This window comes from Eschscholzia californica, unplaced genomic scaffold, assembly GCF_041429995.1.
Source record: "Eschscholzia californica isolate CP2 unplaced genomic scaffold, dmEscCali1.0.p SCAF_3, whole genome shotgun sequence".
Lineage (NCBI taxonomy): Eukaryota > Viridiplantae > Streptophyta > Magnoliopsida > Ranunculales > Papaveraceae > Eschscholzia > Eschscholzia californica.
The window spans coordinates 1,717,053-1,734,903 of NW_028238420.1; the positions used below are offsets into that span (position 1 = coordinate 1,717,053).

Genomic DNA, 17,851 nt, shown 5'->3' on the forward strand with positions numbered 1-17,851 from the left:
ACAGCAATCGGTTCGGGACGAACCTTCTGGGGAACGGGGAGCTGATGCAGGCGCATAACGCGTGGGCCCACGACCCAATCAGCTACATAGTGGTCCTAGTTAGTTTAGGATTAGGAAATTACCTTATGTTAGTATTTCTATTATTTAGGAGTTTCTATGTTTTAAGTATTTTTAATATTTAGGAATCCTAGTTTGAGTCTATCTAGGAAAGTCTATTATCCTATAAAAGGAGGTCTAGTCTATTTTGATATTACATTGAAGAGAAAAACCATTGAAGTTAATTAAGTTTTAGTTTATTTATCGTTTTCTTTACCGTTCTTCGTTTATTTTCTTGTTCTTCTATAATTCCGCTGCGACTACATCAGGACCTTTACCATATTCCCAATAATAATCTGTGTTTAACCCTAAGTTCATCCATTAAGCCCGAGTAGTGAATCCTATACAATTTTTTCAGTAGTTTAATACATCGTAGACGGCGTCGAAGAACTTCCTCTCGAATTAAAAACTTAGATTTTTGAAGCATTGAGTCTTGATCGGCTCCATCAATGAGGAGTAAGGCTTTTGCAGAAACTGAAACGGATTCCATTACATGATTGACAACATTGTTAGGGCTAGGGTTTCGATCATCAATGTCACTACTTTTATGGTGATTGCAAATTAGGGTTAGGGTTAAGATGAAGATTAGGGAGGAAGAGACAACTTAGTAAGTATTTTGGTCAGAAAATAAATATACCTCCTAAGTCAATCTTGATTGACTAAATCTTTATTCCTCGGAGATTTTCCCTTATGTTGTTAAAATCAATAAAATGCTACAAAAATATTAAAAATGATTTAAATACATCTCCTAATGTGGGCTTTAGGCCATTTAATTCGTCGGGCTTTTGGCCATTTAATTTCGTTAGGCTTTAGGTCAGTAGTAACTAGACAGTTATTGTGCTTATCCCATCGTGTTGATGTATCAATACCTTTGTAATGACCATTGTAGTCAATATTAAAAAAAAAAATTATATACCTTCACCAAACAACAACAAAAATGGTAACCACGCAAGGATAAATTTCAACCAAGTATCTTAACAAGTTGTTCATCATCAACTTTTATATAGTGATAGGTCGTTGAAGCTAGATCTAGGTTTGCTTTCTCCGTCGAAGGGGCTACTCTCCTTCGCCGAAGCTATAGAGAGAAGAGAGAGAGAGAGAGAGACTAAAAATGAAAGATATATTAGAAAGAGATATTAGAGAGAGATAAAGAAAAAAGAAGAGAGAGAATAGGAAGAGATTAAAATAATAGGTTTAAAGGTCGCCGGAAAATTTAATCGACCAGCAACCTTCATCAGAGAAGATGATGAGGTGGCGAGAGATAATGTGGAGGAGAAAGGTGATGAAATATAAGAGAGATGAGGTGTGTTTAATGTTTTTAATTTTTTTTAAATGAATTCCATTTTGACCCCCTAGTTTGTTCTAAAATAGTTTGAACTTTTTGGGAATTAACTTAACTATAAAAGGAGGTAAACTTTGAATTTACAAATCATTTTATAATAAGGAAATTTTGGAAACAAAAAAATGAACCATTAGAGTTAACCAACGGTGTTAACAAAAGGAGACTAAATTTGAATTTACAAAAAACAGGAGGTAAAAAAAAAGCTGGTCACAAAATAGAGGTCCAAAAAGAAAATAACTCTTCCATTTATTTAGTCTTTCTGTGTTTAAACAAGAGTTCCTATTTCTCTGTGATCTCCAAAATCCTCATAAGATAGGACTTTCTGAGTACATAAATACCATTTGCCTATTCAACACTTCCTCACTCATCGTCAACTTTCCCTCTCTACTTTCTACTCAATTAATCTCTCTCTTTAGCGAATCATCAAGTTTATTTGTTTTACTTTGGGTTCTACTCATTGACCCTAACACGAAAATCTTTCCGTCACTCAAGACAGTCAGATTGCCCTTTCACTTAAATAATTGAATATTGAGTGAACCCAAATTTATGGAGGTGTGGTGTTGGTACGTTCTTACCTCCCTCTCTTGACTTATTGACCGTAGTACAATGACGACCATTTTTTGGATCATCAATTTTGTTAGGGAGCGGCTAAAAGCACTCGTTAAAGGTGTTGTTAGCCCCGGTGGAGGGGATTGACCGAGGTCAATCTCTTTTGACCACAAACACTTGTTGGCACCCGCTGAAATTGTTGTACATAAATCGACCCGTCTGAAGACCTAAGCAAAGGTTCTGACTCCGACCAGTCCGAATGATTTCGAAGATGACAGTCTGAGTGTTCGTCCGAAAATCTAATCACGGACTAGATTGGGACCAGTCTGAATGGTTTCAGAGAGGACAATACGAATGGTTTTGAACAGAACATGAGTCCGAAACTGTTCGGATTGTCCTCTCCGAAACCATTCAGATTGTCCTCTCTGAAACCATTCGGACGGGTCCTAGGCCAGTACGTGATTAAGGTTTTCAGGGGTACTTTTAATGGTGGTTTTGGATCAAGGTTCTTTCTCTCCCTAACGCCTCATCATAGATCAAAGTTGGTTTCAAATCAAAATTCTTCTCATAATGGTTTTACTTTTTTCTCTCACTAAAACAAGGTTCTTTATCTCTCTAACTCCTCATTGTTGATTTATGATGAAAGATTTAGAAACAAGGTTGTACCCATGATAAAGTGTTGATTATGATTCGAAATTGATTATGATTCAGAGAAAGAGAAGAACTGAAGAAGAAGAAAGAGAAAAAGGAGAAGAACAAGAAGAGAGAGAAAAAAAATTAGGCGGGTGCCTACAGAAGTCGGGGGCTAACAACAGTTTTAGCGGGTGCAATTAGCCGCTCCCAATTTCTTAACGTACTAATGCTCACATGGTAGCGTACTGTTCCCCTAGCGTACCAGTACTACCGTGTTCCAACACCCAAATAACATTGGATGTATCAATTATCTTCTCTCTCTTTCCCTCTCTTCCTCCAACAACTGTTTTCTTCTCTTGCAGAGAGTTATCCAGATCTTGTAGTTTTTCGGATGAGGGATCCTTCCTCCGGAATTTCCTCTTTTTATTTCGTTTATCTTTTAGATCTACTGTTTCATACCCCACTCAGAACCCTAATTTTCACTGACATCCTCTATACAAATCCTTATTTTCATTCACTGTGTGTAATTATTTTTCCTTTCAGTTCCCCTAATTTTATCAGAGATTAGGGTTAATATTAGTTTCATTTATATATGTTGTGAAGAAGAAATTAAAACTGAAGTAGAGGAATAAAAGAAAAAAGGGGATATAGGATATGTATAAAGATCGAGGAGGAGGTGCTGGATCGAAGTCTCAGATTGCTTCGCTTGATGGTAAACATATCAATGATGCCATAGACAAAAAATTTGCAAAATCATCACCATCCACTTCAATGGGAGCAGTTACTAACGAACTCTCGTTACTTCAACACTTCGCGGCTCTATCAAAGATGATCAATCTACTACAACGATGGAAGTCGAGAGGGATGTAAATTAGTATTTTCAATATTATTAGTATAATAAAATTTTATATTGTTGACTTTTAAGGTCTTTTCATTCTCGATCTTAAGGATCTTTTTTGTCGACCTTTAGGATCTTTTCTTTGAGTCTGTGTCTTGTCAACTCCTTTCCCTTCATGAGACACTTGACATTCGAAAGTTTTGTGAACTCTACTTATGTAAATCTCATGTAGTTCTCAAAGGAATAAGAATTATCTACCATGTAAACGATCTTCTCTCTCTAAGCACTTCACAGAAAGTACAATCGGTTCTAATATCCAAACACTACCCAAGAGGCCAAGAAGTAGGCGTTTAAAATTGTGTCCAACACAAATTTCCTAATTTTGTGCGGGAAAACCTAGGGGGCGCGCACTACGCACCACCCGTTTCATCTTCTGCTATATAAAACCCCATTAATCCGTTTTCTCATTCATTCCGTCTTTTCACTTCTAAAAATCTGAGAAAAACCCTTCTTCTTCTTCCTTTTCTGCTTCTTCAATGGCGATAGGAAGTTCATCTTCAGAATCCACATCTCACACAATCTTCATTGATACGAATCTCAATACCCATCTCGCCATTATCGTCTCTGACGAAGATACAGTCCTCAATCTCAAACGTAATTTTCAGAAATACCCATATTCTTACATTATTGATTACGTTTTATCAATTTATTTGATCTTGGGTTTCGTTCATAACCTCTAGGGTTTAATTTAATTACCCATATTCCACTTTTGATTTCATTAACATTGTTGAAGCATTTATATTCTGGTTTTGTATATTTGGATCCATTAGAAGAAGATTAAGTAAGTGGGTTATTTGTTCTGATTGTTTCAATTCGACTTTTCGTTTTCGAAAGAGAATTAGGGTTTTACTTGTAAACAATGGTAGTTCTTAGTGTGTGTATATGATTGTTTTCACATTGCTTGTCTATGGGAAGCTTTTTTCATGGATTCATAGATTTAGAAGTAATCTTGGTTGTTTGAAGTGTACTACTCTAACATGCATTTGACCTGAGTAAACCCTAATCTTTTGTCTTGTGAAATACCCATTTCATTTAGTTGGGTTTTATATTGATTTTATATTCCTCACTTAATTTTGTGTTCTTCTGAACTTTCGTTTCGAATTTCCACATTATTTGTGGTCTTAATCTATTTGTGGTTTTGGTGTACAGAGAATATAATATCTAATCATGTTGGTTGCTTTCCTGAAATTGGGGAGATCACTATTCAGTCGATAAAGGTAAGATCTCCTTTAGTACTTTATTTTGTTATGAACGATAATCGTCGAGAAACCCATTTCTTCTTCATAAGAAAACTGAATTTTTTGATCTTGTAGGTGAAGCGGAAGTCGTGTTTTTACTATCTTTCGGACTCTGTGCTGGTTAAAAGTGCTTTTAATGGTGTTAACAGGACTTGGTTTCTGTATATTGATGCTGCTTCAAGCCAAGTCGTTCCTGCGAAAAGTTTGATACACTTAGAACCTGGTTCTAGTTGTCCAGCAAAAAAACTTCCCGCCATTGATAGACCTTCAGCTGAAACAGAAAGAGAAAACGTTCAACTTGATAACCAGTCCAAAGATGTTTCCACAATTGATGGTAATGGTGGTGTTATTGTGAACAAGGAAACAGCTCATGACGGTCAGTTTGTTGTTCAAGGTGATAAGGGTGGAGAAATTTTGGTTGGTTTAGACGCGGAAAAGAAAAGTTTCAGTCCTAAACAAAGCAAACCTCTTAAGAGCTCTAATAAGAGAACAGTTTCCGGAAAATTGAAGAAAGATGATCTGATTGAGGAAAATGAAGTCCCAAGAATAAATTCTGAACACGAACATGGCGAACCTTCTGCAGAACAAGAACGTGCTCCGAAGAAGAAACGAAGAGTGGAAAAGAAACTTCAGGATGATATATCTTACAGAGTTAAAGATACAACTAAAATAGATGATTCTCGAATTCCCGTTTCTAGTAAGGAGACATCAAACATTCACAATTTATTTCCTAAGAACTCCTCAGGAGAAGGTCTGCCGCCACCAGGTCATGTTGGGAAGGAGGAACTTGCAGACGTAAAGAAAATTGGAGATTCTTTATCTGACCCAAATGAAGATCATATGAAGGAAAATTATGCAAGGAAAAGTTCAGTTAATAAGAAAAGTAGAAAGAAAAAGAAATCATCAGGTGTTCGTGATGAAGTGGATTCAGTTGTTCCTATGTTGGTGCAGAATATACTGCAAGGGAGTTCAAAGGAAACACCTGAAAACAACGAGAAGCAATCTAAATTAGAAAATTCTCACAAAGAAACCAGTGAGAGTAAGGGTCGTGTAAACAACAGTGTGATCTCAGACATGGAAATGAATGTTATTCCAGGTCAAGAAATGGGAGATGGGATTATAGCTCCGAACTTATCCGTTGGTGCTCCTCTAGCTAGTGCTAATGTTGAAGTGCACTCTCATTTGACCGTGGAAAAGAGTGAAAATATTGTTCTGAAAAAGCAAAAGAAAAAGAAATCATCAAATGTTCGTGATGAAGTGGATTCAGTTGTTCCTACGTTGGTGCAAAATATACTGCAAGAGAGTTCAAAGGAAGCACGGGGAAACAACGAGAAGCAATCTAAATTAGAAACGTCTCACAAAGAAACCAGTGAGAGTAAGGATCATGTAAATGACAGTGTGATCTCCGACATGGACATGAATGTTATTCCAGGTCAAGAAATGGGAGATAGGATTATAGCCCCGAGCTTATCCGTCGTTGCTCCTCTAGCTAGTGTTAATGTTGAAGTGGACTCTCATTTGACTGTGGAAAAGAGTGAAAATATTGTTCCGAAAAAGCAAAAGAGTGATATTGCAAACGAAGTGGGCAGCGATGCAGATGTTTTAGAGCAAGGAATGACATCTGGAATCAGAAAAGCTAAAAGAGTGAAGAAACCAAAAGTTGGAAGTGTAAAGGGTCCAAATAAAGCTTTGATTGAAGAGTCCGATAACCGTAGTAGGGATATTTCACCTTTGATTTCTGAGGTCGGTGCCTGCAACGGTGATGATATTGTCGCTGATCTGATTGATAAAATTGATGCAAAAATAAAAGCCTTTTCATCAAATGGAGATCTTGAACTAACATCTTCATCGGTTCGGATTGAAGCAGAAATAGATTTCAAGGATAAGGTTGTAAAAGGGGAGGAAAGTGGCAAACCAAAAAAGAGATCAAAGAAAAGTTCCAAGGCTTTTGATGGTCCTCATTCCGGTCATGAAACTGAGAAAAAGAATGACAGTTTGTTTCAAGCAGAGAAAGCTAGTTTGATAACCAAAGATGGTGAACATGATGATGACAAGATTGACAGTGATAGCTCCGCAAAGAATGTGAAAGGCTTGTCAATGGAAAGAAATCCGAAAATTTGTTCTTCGAAAGATATTGAGTCTAAGAACATGTCATCTGATAGGTGGGAGGAAGAAAGCAGTAGCAAAGCTAGGATCCTTAATAAGTTATTGGATGCTTCCCAAGATGTAAATTCTCGGGATCATACTTCTGAAAGGAAGGAGTCGAAGGAAACTCCAATTCTCAATCCGACAGAAGGTGTTTTATCTTCAGGAGTTGAAAATGGCGATAATGCGAGAAATGTTGTTCCTGTAAAATCTAAGTATGAAGCTCAGGAACTAACTCAAACTGCTAGTTTCCAAGAGACTGCAGATCATAGTGATGATAAAGTAAAACAGAAGTCTGTAGAAGTTACATATTCTACCTCGGAAGATCTCACATCGTCGGATAATGAAAGCGAAAAAGAGGAAAATGTATCACCACAAGGGGAGGAAATTTTGGGCAAGCCAAATTTAGATGAAGTATCTAACTCTTTGCCAAAAGGTGGAAAAGATAGTAAGATGGCTAGTTCTCTTGTAAAAGGGCTATTGGACGAAGAAATTCAAATTAGAGCATCAGATAAGAATCTCAAATCCGATAAGAATACAAGAAAGGATAATACTATGGGCTCCATGCCCAAAGAACAAAAAATTCGTAATTTAAGTGGAAACCAGGGGCAGAAAAAGAAACACAATGACACAGTTCAAGGACCTTTATCGAAGAAAGAACAAACTGAAGTCCCACCTAAACTGAAGGTTGAAACCTTTTCTGACAAAGTGACAAGGAGGAAAACCGGCAACGGTGAAGCATCTCCAATTGCTACTCCTGTACATGCACATGTAAGACCTTCTCCTAGAGCAAACTCTAGGCCTACCTTAAAGGAAAATAGAGTGGCCAGGGCCAATTCTAGCACCAGCTCTGATACTTCAGTGCAAAGAGTTCACAAACATAAACGACCTCTTGACCTCCAATCAAGGGCATCTCGTGATCGTGTAGCAGCTAAGAAAGCCAAAGGTAATCAAATTGCGGAAAATCTGAACAGTTCCGACCCGAAGAAGAGTTTGTTAGCCACCTCAAATACAATTTTTGACGATAGCAGCTCTGAAAGTTCTGAAGATGAGCGTGAGGTAAACAATTCAGAAGCTAGCACCCGAAGTCCATCTAGTTCATCCTCATCTGAATTTTCACAGGAAGACGATAGTGTGGATCTTAGTTCACCAGGAACTGGTAATTCTTAATTCCTTCATAAAATTTGAGCTTAGTAAGACCTGCCTATTTGTCAACGAATGCGTTTTATCTTTTGAAAAAAGATTATGGTATCTCATCATATGAACTAATTAAGAATTGCTGCCACAACTAAACTGTCCCAGCGAAGTACTTTCAAGAGCTTGCTTATATATTTTCTATAGCATGTAGCATCATAGTATACCCGTTTTTTTAGTTATTATTATATATTGAGAATCTGTAAATTACCAATTGCTATCTTACTTCCATCGAATATTTAGTAAAGATTATGTTATTATGTTAAAATTTGTCACAGGATCGTACCACACTAAAAGGAAGGATAATAGTGGCAAAGCTGCAAGTGTATCAATGTAAGTAGATTTTTTCTGTTCTTTGTCTACCTTTGGTTTGTCTCTCCATTTTCCCCTCTATTTTCTATTTCATAGTCTTTTTTTTACAGAGTTTTTTTTATGATGTGTCCGGATGCGTTTAAATTTAGTGTATTTCTAGTTTGAATTATCTATAAGCCGTATTAGAAGCCCATGCGAAGGAAGTCGACACACTAAATTTCCTTTTTCTTTGTATGAAAATCTTTCCTGATTGGTTCAATAGAAATACCTTCAATGTAGAGACAAACATTTCCTTTCTATGATACACCTCTATAGTTTGGTGGGAAATCGGCCAAAACTTCTCAGGCCAAATTTTCTTCTGCCAAAAAAGTTCATCAATTGTCTTCCGGTTTGCACAAGTTAGCACCTATTCCTCATATTGTTTGCACGGGTTTGCATAGGTTTACGCAGGAAGTCCTGGCCTAAAAAGGGTTTGAGATATCTTTAACCAAGAGCTCACATTATGTAGTATAAGTATTGTTCTTTTGATTTCTCTGCTTTTGTTTAAATAGTTGAAACAATGTATTTTGGTTCACTATTAAACAGGTTGAATAAGAACATGAGCCTGAATGCACTCCTTAAAAGCTCACAGAGCTACAAGAAAGCAAAGTTGACAGCTTCTCAATCCCAACAGGATGACATTGAAAGCGAACCTATTGATTTTTTTCTGGACTGAGCCTTCCCTCAAATTTCAATGAAGCGTGGGGAACACTATTTTCTGCAGAGACTTGTTCAGTAGGCCCTCCTGTTAGCCAAGGAGTCATTTTTCCTGGAGCACGCTACCATGCCCTTTGATTCTCTCATATTCTCATCAGGATGTATTATTTTTTAACAGGAGAAATCTTTGATTCTCAGAAGTTTAGTCCTTCTCATTTCGGGTTACTAGAGTGTTTCTCTATAGGCAACTTATGTTATAGACGAGATTATTGTGATGGAAGTGTGATCTTATGATATGAAAATTTTTGTTTGGAGATTTGGATTTTATTCTCTTCATTGAATTAGTCTTTGTAGTTTTATAGATAAGGAAACTAAGGTTTATGAGGAATCAAAGTCACTATTTTCAATCTTTTAGAGGAGTGTGGTTCTTGAGAAATTGGAGCCATTTTTTTTTCTAAATCTTTGATCAACTAAGAGGAGGTTCATGAGAAATTCGCAAACTAAAAAGAAACAGACATTAAATAGAAATCCAGGGGAGTTAAAGTGAAAAGGTCTTAAGAGACTGAAAGATCAAAGGAGAACGAGGGATGGGTTGAGAAGAATAGTGGAAACCACAAAAAATGGCCCATGCAGGTCTGAACCTGCGACCTTCGCGTTATTAGCACGACGCTCTAACCAACTGAGCTAATGGGCCGCTTGTGAATATGTCTGCCGATACTTTATTTCATATAATATTGTATGTGAGAATGTTTAGAGAAAGGAGAACAAGGAAGTCGCGTGGCTCATGTTTCACCAACTTCGCATCGGTTGGATGAAGTGATATCTTGTTAAAGCAAACCAACGGTTGGTTGAATTTAATGATAGTAGCGAAAGGAATCTTTTAGCTATGAGATTCGGGTCAATTCAAACTCACTGCATCAGGGGCGCAGGCCCCACATGCCCAAATGTGAGTTCCCTTAGTTTCAGATTGGCGCCTTTAGTGTGCTCATGTCTAAATTAGTTCTTTAATGTGCCAAACCCATTAACCCATAAAGCACAGGCCCATAAAACTAAAAACTTTGAAACTCAAATGGCCCACCACTTTTGATTTATGACGGTACATTAATTTACCAACTGCCCATAACTCAAGGCTCAACGACCCCACCTTAATCATTAAAATGTAACATCCCATTAATTTGAGTTATTAATTTTTCACTCCACCATAATTTACAATTTAAAACTAGATTTCTATTCGAATAGAAAACAAACAAAGATAAAAAAAGTTAAATATTTTGGTAGCAATATTTTTTTTACGAATATACAATCCAATATTTTACAAAGATACAACTATATCGTTTTATGAAGATACAATCAAATTTTTTTCTTAACCATGACATCAAGATAAAATAGCTAGATAAATGATTTTTCTTTTCTGTTCATCTTAGTTAAATTAAATAGAGGCATCAGATGATTTTCACTTCATGCAAAATTAAAATATCTTTCTTGCTTTCTCTGGAAAATATCTTGATGATTAGTAGTATCTTAAGTTGAAATTGATCAAAGAAATTGTTTTATTCCTTGATGGATTACAAAAGAAATATAAGACTCTATTTATAGAGTTACAATACTACTAGTTTCTAACTTTACTAGTTTCTAATATTTTACTAGTTTCTTAATAGTTTATACTAATATATTTACTAGTTCCTAATTCTTACTAGTTTCTAATATTTGATATTTCCTAATATCTATTATATGGGATATCTTAATATATAGAAAGATATTTCAACACTCCCCCTCAAGTTGGTGCATAGATATCGCACATGCCCAACTTGTCTACCATTTTCGAAAATATTCGACTTGAAACTGCTTTGGTAAGAACATCAGCCAACTGATCTTCAGATCGGACCTTTGGTAACTCTACAATGTTGTCTTCCAACTTTTCTTTAATAAAACATCGATCCACCTCAAAATGGTTTGTGCGGTCGTGCTGGGCTGGATTGTGAGCAATATCACATGCTGCTTTATTGTCACAATATAATTGAATTGGTCTTTCAGAAGGATATCCTAAATCATCCAATAGGAGTCTTAACCATAACGCTTCACATATGCCATCAGCCATTACTCTAAATTCAGACTCTGCACTTGAACGTGCAACAACATTCTGTTTTTTACTTCTCCATGTAACAAGATTTCCACCAACAAAGGTAAAATATCCTGCAGTTGATCGCCTACCATTTACTTCACCGGCCCAATCTGCATCAGTATATACTTCAATAGTTCGACAACTCGAATTTTTAGTAAACAAAATACCTTTTTCAGGAGCAACCTTCAAATATCTCAAAATGCGTAAATCAGCATTCATGTGTTTTTCACCGGGATTGTGCATAAATTGACTAACAATACTTAACGCATATGCAAGATCTGGTCTCGTGTGCGCCAAGTACATCAACCTTCTAACCAGTCGTTGATATCTTCCTTTATCAACCGGTATCTCATTAGGCTCCACTGATAACTTTAATCCTTCTTCGACAGGTGTATCAATCGGCTCACACGCTGACATACCCACCTCATGTAACAAATCTAAAGTATACTTTCTTTGGGATAAGAAAATTCCATTACTAGATCGAGATACTTCAATTCCAAGAAAGTATTTCAATGGACCAAGGTCTTTCATCTCAAACTCTTTAGATAAGTAATTCTGTAAAGCCTTTCGTTCTTCAGGATCATCCCCAATAACCACCATGTCATCAACATATACAATAAGTGTTGTGAGTTTTCCTTTCTGCCTTTTTGTAAATAAGGTATGGTCAGAATTGCTTTGGTGATAACCGAATTCCTTCATAGCCTTTGTAAACCTTCCAAACCACGCCCTTGGTGATTGTTTTAATCCATACAATGACTTTTTTAATCTACATACCTTCTGGCTATGTATTTGTGGTATCTTGCATCCCGGTGGAAGGTCCATATAGACTTCTTCTAATAGTTCCCCATGCAAAAAAGCATTCTTTACATCAAATTGTTGTAGTGGCCAATCTAAATTTGCTGCTAACGATAACAAGACACGAACAGTGTTGATTTTTGCAACTGGGGCGAATGTCTCTGTGTAATCGACTCCATAAGTTTGAGTGTAGCCTTTTGCCACTAATCTCGCTTTGTAACGTTCAATTGTACCATCTGCTTTATACTTCACTGAATAAATCCACCGACATCCCACTGGATTTTTATCTTCTGGACGATCAACTAGCTCCCAAGTGTCATTCTTTTGTAAGGATTTCATCTCCTCATTCATAGCTGCTTTCCATTTTGAATCAGATAAGGCTTCCTGTACATTGTTAGGAATATATACAGTAGATAATTGATTTACAAACGACTTATTTGATTCTGACAACCGATGATCTGACACATACTGACTCATAGGATATTTGACTCTACTAGACAGCTCAGGTTCATATGTCGGTTTAGGAATACCTTTGGTTTGACGCGACGGTAATATTTTCCTAGGTGGTTCGGAAGGTGTTTCAGAAACATCCTCGACAACTGATTGGTTTGGTGTATTACTAACCCTTGGTTCAACGGCTTCAGTTGGAGGTGAATCCACAATTTGTTCAACGATTTCACTAACACTTTCTTCCATTACCGATTCAGGTGTTGGTAATTCTGGAATTTCAATTTCAGCTCTACTTATTTCTTCAGGAATCAAATTTACTTCAATATTAGATCCAATTTTGTTCTCTTCTACATGATTATCCGTTTCTTCATAATCAAGAGTCAGAACTTCCTGCTTAGTTTTCTCCCCCTGAAGTTCAGACTCAGGTGAAAAATACTTAGAATCTTCATGAAAGATAACATCCGATGTAACAAACATTCGTTTAGTTGGAGGATGATAACATCTGTACCCTTTCTGATTTGCACCGTACCCTACAAATACACATCTTAATGCCCTTGGAGTTAATTTTGTGCGTTGGTGCTCATGAAGATGAACAAATGCTACACACCCAAAGACACGGGGAGGTAAATTTGAAACTGTCGGAGAAGTTGTAGCATCCGATAGAGCTTGAAAAGGAGTCTTAAAATTCAATAGTACTAGATGGTACTCTATTAATTAAATAGGTTGCAGCAAGAAGTGCTTCTCCCTAATAAGATAATGGCATATGTGCTTCGATCAACATAGCCCTGATAACTTCTAACAAGTGACGATTCTTTCTTTCAGCGACCCCATTTTGTTGAGGGGTATTTGGGCAAGTAGTTTGATGAACAATACCATGAGAAACCAAATAAGTTTGAAGTTCATGATCCATATACTCTCCTCCGTTGTCACTACGAAGTATCTGAACATTTGCGTTGTACTGAGTACTAAACAGTTTATGAACCTTCTGAAACAATAATTTTACCTCACTTTTAGATTTCATCAAACACACCCAAGTCATCCTAGTACAATCATCAATAAAGGTAACAAACCACCGAGCCCCACCCAAAGTAGGAACCTTAGATGGACCCCAGACATCGGAATGTAAGATCATAAAAGGAGTTGGACTATTATTTAAATTTAACGGAAACGATGCACGATGACTTTTTGCAAGTGCACAAACATCACATTGAAAACTTGAAACATCGCATTTAATAAATAGCGATGGAAATAACTTCTTAAGGTAACCAAAGGAGGCGTGCCCCAGACAGCGATGCCATAACCATATTTCATCTTTATTTTTTATTTCAGAATTGTTCACTACTAATGCCTGACGCAATTTATTAGAGCTTTAAGATACTAAATCCAAGTAATACAACTTTCCTCGCCTAACACCATAACCAATTGTTTGCCTTGTCCGGATGTCCTTAAAGACACAAAATTCAGGCCAAAAGATGACAACACAAAATAGAGTGGTGGTTATTTGAGACACTGATAACAAATTATGATCTAAAGATGGGACAACCAAAACAGAGTCTAAGTTCAATGTGTTCGTTAGAGTTATAGGTCCTTCCCCTACAACGGGGGCTGAGGTGCCATTGGCAGTAGAGACATATTTATGTGAAGATTCGTTTATGGTTGAGACCTGTCTAGAATCAAAAGTCATATGATCTGTAGCACCAGAATCAATTATCCAAGTACTATTCGAAAATTGTGTAGACATATTTAAAGTCTTGCCTACATTACCTATAGTGGCTATCGTCGATGAAGCTTGCTTAACAGTTGGATCTACAAGGGTCTTCTTAGAGTTTTTCTTTCGATTATGATCCCACCATTCTGGATAGCCTAATAGTTCATAACAATGACTTTTGGTATGACCAATTTTGTTGCAGTGTGTACACTTATAAGTAATTTTGTCAGATTGACCAACAACTTTAGCAAAATTTGAATTTGCCTTATTGAGAGTCATTATTGCGGAAGCATCAGTTGCCCTTCACTTTAGCTAAACCGGAAAAACAAGATGAAGATGAAAGGCTCTTCTCTTTCAATCAATATAAATTCCCAAACACAAATTTAAGACTTTTGGCTCTGGTACCAAGTTGAAATTGATCAAAGAAATTGTTTTATTCCTTGATGGATTACAAAAGAAATATAAGACTCTATTTATAGAGTTACAATACTACTAGTTTCTAACTTTACTAGTTTCTAATATTTTACTAGTTTCTTAATAGTTTATACTAATATATTTACTAGTTCCTAATTCTTACTAGTTTCTAATATTTGATATTTCCTAATATCTATTATATGGGATATCTTAATATATAGAAAGATATTTCAACATCTTATAGATTAGCATTCATAGTTGATGTAGTCGCAGCAGAATTAAAAGAAGAACAATAAAAATAAACAAAGAACGGTAAATAACTGTAAATAAACTAAACATTATTAAACTTCAAGGGGTTTTTCTCTTCAATATAATATCAAAATAGACTAGACCTCCTTTTATAGGATAATAAACTTTCCTAGATAGACTCAAACTAGGATTCCTAAATATTAAAGATACTTAAAACATAGAAACTCCTAAATAATAGAAATACTAACATAAGGTAATTTTCTAATCCTAAACTAACTAGGACCACTAACGTAGCCGACTAGGGCAAGGGCGCGTGGGTTTGCGGCCTTGACCCGTATGCGCCTGCATCAGCTCCCCTTTCCCCATAAGGTTCGTCCCGAACCGATTTCGATGAAGAAAACAAGTTGATACACCGGCATACGATGAAATCTGTCATGGCGATCCGTAATTCCCACTTTGAACGAATTTTGCATTGAATCTGAAGGATACCAATTTGCCAGAAATCGCCAACTTCAATTCCAATCTCATATGTCACTGATTCTCTCAATATTAACTTTAGGGAATTAAAAACAATCATCTCGCCATCTTCCCACGATAGACGTAACCATTTAATAATTTGCAAGAAAGTGATGTGTAATTCGAGCAAATCTGAAGTAAGAGTAATAGTAGCTAATTTCCAAAATTCTTCGTCAAGAGCCAAAGTAGAAGCATAACCAACTTCAATTAGTTTATCGAGGTTGAAACGTGTAGTGTTGATATGACACTCAAAATCTTCCTTCCCACGTTCATCTTCATGAAGTTTATAGAATATAATTCTATCATAGTATGTCAACTTATGAAAGCTCCGAGTAAATACATCATACTGTGGACGAACCAAAGTTGACAAATCTATGTATGGAAGCTTAGGGCCGATTTTGTATTCACTAAGGATTCCTCCAACGTAGTTGTAATAAGCCCTCGCCAAATATCGTTTTCTAAATAAATCTCCTTCATCATATCATCAAATTCATCGGCTTCCATTAACTGATTACAATCCAACCACTGAATTGCTTCTTCAATGGCATCTTCAAATTCCTTCTTATTATCTGCTCCAAGTTTAAAACCAATCTTCTCATCCTTAATTGTATTCCTCATGTTGGTAGCCATTGAAGGGGCATGGGTTATTCCACATTCATCTTCTTGAGTTAATACACTAGCCGACCAATTCATATCGTCAGTCCTAGTAGTTGTATCAATCGAATCATCCATAACATCTGAATTAGAAGGCTGTGAATTAGTAAACAGTGGCTTCTCTAATCCATGTAGAATTAGGGTACTTAACCCATCTTCATCAATTTCCAATTTTTCAATGAAAGAACTTTCATAACACTGTGAACCAGGGGGTTGTTTTGTACCATAATTTCCATACTTAAGAAAGATGTAGTCATTATCATCTAAACAACAGTGATCACTAAATTGAGAGTTAAAATCTTGTTCATTATTCAACATCACCTTTTGACTACTTTTTCTTTTTGTCTTCTTTTATTACTTCTTCATGGTTGATGGAAATAAGAGGCTTCTCTAATCCAGCTAGAGATTGACTAGATTGAAGCATCCAATCATCATTGTCCAAGTATTGAGATGAGAGGTTAATCAGGTATGGAGGTAAACCGTTTGGATTACTTGTATCCAACTGGAGTGCATCAATTTGATGTTGATGGAGAGTTGGTTGTGTTGGTGGTGTAGAATAGTAAAGAGAAGATGGTGGTATTGGTGGTGGAGGTGCCGAAGATGGTATAAGAGGTTGTGAATAATAATAGTACGGGCGGTGGTGGTGGTGGTGGTGTTGTTTCTGGTGTTTGATAGTAATAAGATGGAGGTGATGGTGAAAGAGGTGATGTGGGACATAATTGATGTGGAAAAATTTTATGATTCGAAACGAGGGTGTCTTCTTCCGGAATCGCAAATAATTCGGCTAGACATGGATGCTTCCTATCACAACTAGCGTGTAGGTCTAACGAAGGAAAATTACTTTTTTCTTCCTCCTCCGTTATTGACTGAATTTTGTTTCTTTTTTCCAGAACTTCTCCTTCAATATCTTCGATCTTAGTGATTGAAGTAATTTCGGAGAACCGTCTTCTTGATTCAATTTTCGTTTCGACACATGACAAATACTCATCGAGAGGAAGAAAACCATACCTGAGGATGCTTTTCAACGTCGTCCAATCGTCTATGATTTGTTTTCCTTCGTCAATGAGTCTCCATTGCATTGCATTGAATTGTTCATAAATTCTTTCGGACATATGTTGTTCAACCAAAAAAACTTTATCATTGTCATGAACTTCTTGATTTCTGAACCAATCTTCCATGTGTTGAATCCAGAAATTTATATGGAATTGACCTTCGAAGGGTAGAATTTTAGAAACTTGATGAATTTTTCTTTCATCTTTCCGATCAATATAAAATTGAGTTGTATCTCTAATAGGATCCCAACATAAACGTGGAAAATTTTTCCAACATTCAAGAGGAGATGTATCCATAGATATATATTTTTTTTTTTGAGAAATAAAAAAAAATTCTAGAATTTTGATGGCTCTGAATACCACTTGATGTAGTTGCAGCGGAATTAAAAGAAGAACAATATAAATAAACGAAGAACGGTAAATAACTGTAAATAAACTAAACTTTATTAAACTTCAAGGGGTTTTTCTCTTCAATATAATATCAAAATAGACTAGACCTCCTTTTATAGGATAATAGACTTTCCTAGATAGACTCAAACTAGGATTCCTAAATATTAAAGATACTTAAAACATAGAAACTCCTAAATAATAGAAATACTAACATAAGGTAATTTCCTAATCCTAAACTAACTAGGACCACTAACGTAGCCGACTAGGGCATGGGCGCGTGGGTTTGCGGCCTTGACCCGTATGCGCCTGCATCAATAGTAATTTTGATTTATCATTAGTTTTAAAATAGTTAACTTTATGTCGATATATGCTTATGATTGGTGTTTGTTAGTATTATT

At 36.2% G+C, this 17,851-nt stretch overlaps 1 protein-coding gene and 1 non-coding gene across 2 annotated transcripts; one reads left to right on the top strand and one right to left on the bottom strand.

Moving 5' to 3' along the window:
* Positions 1 to 3,698: 3,698 nt before the first annotated feature.
* LOC147547565 (uncharacterized) lies at positions 3,699 to 9,419 on the top strand. Its single transcript, XM_086671126.1, has 5 exons — positions 3,699 to 4,112; positions 4,668 to 4,735; positions 4,832 to 8,060; positions 8,374 to 8,428; positions 8,993 to 9,419. Exons 1-5 carry the CDS (start codon positions 3,995 to 3,997, stop codon positions 9,120 to 9,122), a joined length of 3,600 nt encoding a protein of 1,199 aa, XP_086527252.1. The 5' UTR covers positions 3,699 to 3,994; the 3' UTR covers positions 9,123 to 9,419.
* A 305-nt stretch (positions 9,420 to 9,724) lies between these two features.
* TRNAI-AAU (transfer RNA isoleucine (anticodon AAU)) lies at positions 9,725 to 9,797 on the bottom strand. Its single transcript has one exon. It is a non-coding gene; the product is annotated as a tRNA-Ile (tRNA).
* Between the last annotated feature and the right edge of the window lie 8,054 nt (positions 9,798 to 17,851).